The sequence below is a fragment of the Cyprinus carpio genome, unplaced genomic scaffold (genome assembly GCF_018340385.1).
Source record: "Cyprinus carpio isolate SPL01 unplaced genomic scaffold, ASM1834038v1 S000006722, whole genome shotgun sequence".
Classification (NCBI taxonomy): domain Eukaryota; kingdom Metazoa; phylum Chordata; class Actinopteri; order Cypriniformes; family Cyprinidae; genus Cyprinus; species Cyprinus carpio.
In genome coordinates this window covers 141,134-146,136 of record NW_024879327.1, presented here as the reverse complement: position 1 = coordinate 146,136, position 5,003 = coordinate 141,134, and the positions used below count along the sequence as shown (strand labels likewise).

Sequence of the window (5,003 nt, the reverse complement as noted above, 5' to 3'; positions counted from 1 at the left end):
CTTCACAAAAATGAACCGAAACTCAGTGAATACATGCCTCACAGACATGACAAATATATCTATAGAAAGCTTCAAATTACTACTTAATGAAATAAAACAAATTGAAAACAAAAACTCTTTCATTATAATCATAATCCGTAAAGATTTTTACTCTCTAAATATGCGTCTCATGAAGAGGTGGCAAGTCAGGATCGGCAACTTCATCCTTGCGACACCGACTCAGAAAACACTATTTATTAGTAAATAATTCAAATATCTCCTTCATATTTCCCCTTGTCTCATTTATGGTAATTACTTTTGCAGATGCTTTGCGGCAAGCTTATGCCTATTGCATACATTTGAATGCAGAACTCTTCAGCTGCACTGCTGCTGTGGGACAATAAACACCGCCGAGTTGCTCATGACAGTCGCGGTATCACAGTCTCATGCTGCTTCCACCAGTGCGGCAGTTTTTTTCATTACTAACTGATAGATGTCCAAAATATAAAAATAAGGAGAAGCCTAGGCCCGAGGCCCAGCCCATGTCTGAACTATGATGTAAAAATTGGCCCAAAGCCCAGCCCGAGGGGCGTAAAAAAGTCGGGGTGAAATGCAGGGCTCTAGACCAGCCTAGAAGTTTAACTTTTAAAACTTTTTGTCATCCTTACAACAAACAGCTTTACTTCATTCTTATACACAATCTTATTACTGTTTATCAGCTATGACTATTTTAGTCGGTCAAAGGACACAAATGGTGTGGAAAGACAGTAATAAAAATAGACATAATAGATATTAACGATATAAAAATGCAGGCCAGGCGCGAGGCTCTGTGCGGTTCGCACACTTTGCCCTAGCCCCTACTATGGGGACTGACTGCAACTTTTAGCAGTGCAACTTTTGTTTGTGATGAAAATAACAGTACGTTTTTGTCAGTTATTTTACCTATGGATCGATGCATTTCTTACAGATTTCTGCTAATTCAAAATTGGATACAGATGAAGTAGCTAGCACATGTGTTTGAATGCATTATTGAGAGAGTGATTGCGTGTTAATAAGTGATGTAGTACTTAAATCATGCTTTCAGCTAAAATATTTTTTATCGAGCAGGAACAAACTCCTTGAGAACTATAACTTCCCGCTCATGTCCATTGTCGTCATCATAGCCTTCACATTCTTTCTGATTTGAGTGATCCTTCTCTATCAAGATAGCTAAATATGTTTAACATGTGAATTCTTGCTACATATGCAGTTATATTACGGGCTGATGACATGAATTGCATTCATGATGGGAGCGATGGTGGAGCATTCTTGGAGCAAGTGAAAACCACAGCGCTCCGACTTGAATAAAATCCGCTTCTTGCTCCATTCCGCGCTCCGCTCCGCTCACATACTCTGATTGTTTAACTGTTGCTGTCATGACAGATCTATTTCAGAGCTAGCCGCTATCAAAATAATCTGGCTGCGGGCCAGAGTGAGGCATTTCATGTCTCATGATCAATGTCATGTGATTTGTCAGCTCCGAATAAAAACTGTAAACTTTAAAAATGGACACATCTAATCTAAAATATTTGTCTTTCATTAAGAAAACTTTTACAGTCACCAATACTAGATCATACATAAATTTCAAAGCAATGCATCCTTACCCTTACTTAAATTCTTTTTAATCTTTTAAAATAAGTAAAATAGAAAAAAAAAAATATTATTAAAAAACCCTTTTATTTTTTAATCATGAACACCACATTTATTAATGGTTTTCTGAATAGAGGGCCTGATCAGCTTAGCAGAATTTCAGTATTACACATAAAATATAAAAACAGCTAACAATGTTTTAAACAAATGGAATAAAACTAATGTTGTGTTGTATAACCCTGTATAACCCTTATTCCTATTGTTTTTATTTTGTGTATTGTTTATTTGTTTAATTTTAAAGTAAATAGTTTGAAAATAAGCATTAAACTTAACTTACACACACACACACACACACACACACACACACACACACACACACACACACACACACACCACACACACATACATATATAATATATATATATATATATATATATATATATATACACACACTTCTAAGCATTCTTTGCACTTGGACCAAAACTTATATGTTCCAAAACATTCCTTCTGAGGTGGAGACGGAAACATGACAATGTTTGTCCAAAAGAGGAGGCTTGACCAGCAGGAGCATATAAATTCAAGTAGGTTTAGTCAGCAAACCAGACTCAAATATCAACCACATCAAGTGTAACAGCAGGTATTGACTTTATATTGCTTAAATTCCTGTGATTGTCTTTTATTATCTTCATGTGCTTAGGTACATGTGAAAACACTTATCACAGTTAAATAAATTTTCTGTCAATATGTAAAGCAGTTAGATGATGGAAACTACTATCTAAAGTAAAATATTTACTGTTTCATGAGTGAATTCCTCATCTGTTTTGTTCCTTTTAGATTACTGGTGTGTCCTGAACAGCAACTTTTTACAAAATGTTGCATTTTTTACTGGTTCTCTCTGGAGTTACATTGGGCATGGCCATGCGTGAGTATTGCTCACCACAATGTGGTACATTATCAAAAATGCAAAACAATGTTGCAAATAAATGACTGTTGGAAAATTGAAAATGAAATTAAACTTGAGATTCATGCTAGAAATTCTGGAACATGTAAAAGTACACTATGTATATAAAGCTTAATACCTGACATTTTGCTACTCAGTTAAATACAGTGACTATTTTACATTTTACCTTTGGGAATCTAGACTGACTTTGGCATGTCTTTTAAATTTACTATTGAAAGGTTTATTTTAAGATAGACTCAGAGCTGTTATTTCCTCTTTTAGCTTTACCGGATTACTACTCATACTCCACGGCTGTTGGGGACGGCAGTGGGACTGAATATTCCACTGAATACGATGGTCGCGTCACTGGTATCAGAGTGTGGGAACACAGTAACGCGTACATTCGTGGGTAAGTTAACCAGTTCACCACTGATCATTCCTCTGGACCAACAGAGTGAAAAAAAATGAATATGATACACTTTAAAATATTCTTGTGGCATGATCTTGAAAAGTAATTTGCATTGTGTGTTCTAATTATTTTGCATGTTATTCTGTGACCATCTTTTCAAACACTGACATCAAATATCTGTTCAGAATACAGCTGCGTTATGATGGTAACTGGACAACACCGGTTTGTACAAGCTATGGCAATCCACTGGAGATGACACTTCGTGGCAATGAATCCTTCATTCAGGTTTCTGGAAAATATTACAGTGGCTACATCTATGAGATTATGTTTGTCACTAGTCGAGGGAGGGCCGCTTCTTTAAAAGTGGGGCAGTCTTATGGAAACTCATTTAACTTCTACCCGACCAATGATGGAAGTCAGCTACGTTTTCTCAGTGGTCGACAGAATGGAAATGGCATTACCTCCATTGGGGCTCACTGGGCTGTCTACTAACACCAGTGACAACAGTGTAACAGCTTAAGATCATATTAGCTCAGTTCAACCCCCTTTACTTTCTTTCTGCCAGCATTAAAGAAAAAGCTACACAAACTTGTTTTTTTCGGTTCTGATTTTTATAGACTAGCTTCTCATGGTTATTACTTAAATAATTGCTATGGGTTTTTTGTCTGTTTGATTGTTTTAGCCTATTTTATGTTTCAAACTTACAGCATTTTCCATTGCATGAACATACCGTATGATCGACATTATATTAATTATCTAACTTTGTTTATGATTCTTCAATAATGACACTTTTTGTATGGGTTTACTTTCCTTAAAATAAACAAATTTCAACACTTTTGCCTTTTGTCATATGAAGATCATATTAAAAACTTTTATCATTTATTTATTCTACTTCTGAAATACCTTATATGTATAGATTTTATTATCAGATTTTCAATCTTAAAATATGGAAATCCAATATCAAAATGGTTATTGCATTTAATGATGATTATGTTGATGTAAATAAACTTCTCAAGGCATGACATAATCAAATAAAAACACAACTCTTTTTTTTTTTGTTGAAAATTACTCAAATAACTATTGTCCCAAAGTCATTGTCATTTCCGTAAACATCAAGCTTGTTTAGTGCACTTGTTCACAAAGGAGAAAACAGTTTCACAGTTGTTATTATTTACTCACCCTCATGTTGTTCCGAACCTGCATAAGTTTCTTTCTTATGTTAAACACAAAAGAAGATATTTTGAAGAATTTTGAGAAACCAAGCAGTTTTTGCACTCCATTGACTGTCATAGTAGGAAAAGAAATAGTATGGAAGTCAATGGGGACAATCAACTGTTTGATTACCAGCGTTCTTCAAAATATCTTCATTTATGTTCAACATAAGAAAGAAACTCAACTCTGATTTTGGAAACTCTCCAGTACCCAGAGAGTATAAAAAGAGGATAACTAAAACATTGACCTCCTGGAAGTGTTGAACCTGACTTTGGGCACAGTGATAAAATGAAACATCGCATAAACCAAAGTAATGAGACACCATTTAAGCACAGAGTAGGACCATCAAGATATAGAAGCGTGCGCGTCCATCTCCAAAAACTTCTTGATTCAGAAGTCATCCACAAATCTGAATCCCATTTCTCTTCACCAATTGCAGTAATAAGGGAAAAAATGGAGAAGTTAGACTCTGCATAATCTACAGAAAACTAAACCTTCAAATAGTAAAGGATTCATATGCCTTGCCCAACTTGGAATCCTTCTGGCCCTGATTGGATCCAAATGATTATCTTTGTTAGATCTGAAAACCGTTTCAATCAGATTGAAATGGAGGAAGAAGATAAGTAAAAAAACTGGATTTATCTTCACACTAGGATTCTTTGTGTTCAACAAGGCATACCAAATGCCTCAAGAACATTTCAGAGGCTCATTAGATTAGATTAGATTAGATTAGATTAGATTAGATTCAACTTTATTGTCACTGCACATGTAAGGTACAAGGCAACGAAATGCAGTTAGCATCTAACCAGAAGTGCAATAAGCAGTAAGTTACTG

The 5,003-nt window shown here is 35.2% G+C and overlaps 1 protein-coding gene across 1 annotated transcript; it reads left to right on the top strand.

The window, feature by feature from the left end:
• The first annotated feature begins 2,127 nt into the window (after positions 1–2,127).
• Positions 2,128–3,795, top strand: LOC109097459 (zymogen granule membrane protein 16-like). The gene is made up of 4 exons (XM_042755550.1): positions 2,128–2,245; positions 2,443–2,530; positions 2,831–2,957; positions 3,143–3,795. Exons 2-4 carry the CDS (start codon positions 2,479–2,481, stop codon positions 3,447–3,449), a joined length of 486 nt encoding a protein of 161 aa, XP_042611484.1. The 5' UTR covers positions 2,128–2,245; positions 2,443–2,478; the 3' UTR covers positions 3,450–3,795.
• The last annotated feature ends 1,208 nt before the right edge of the window (positions 3,796–5,003 follow it).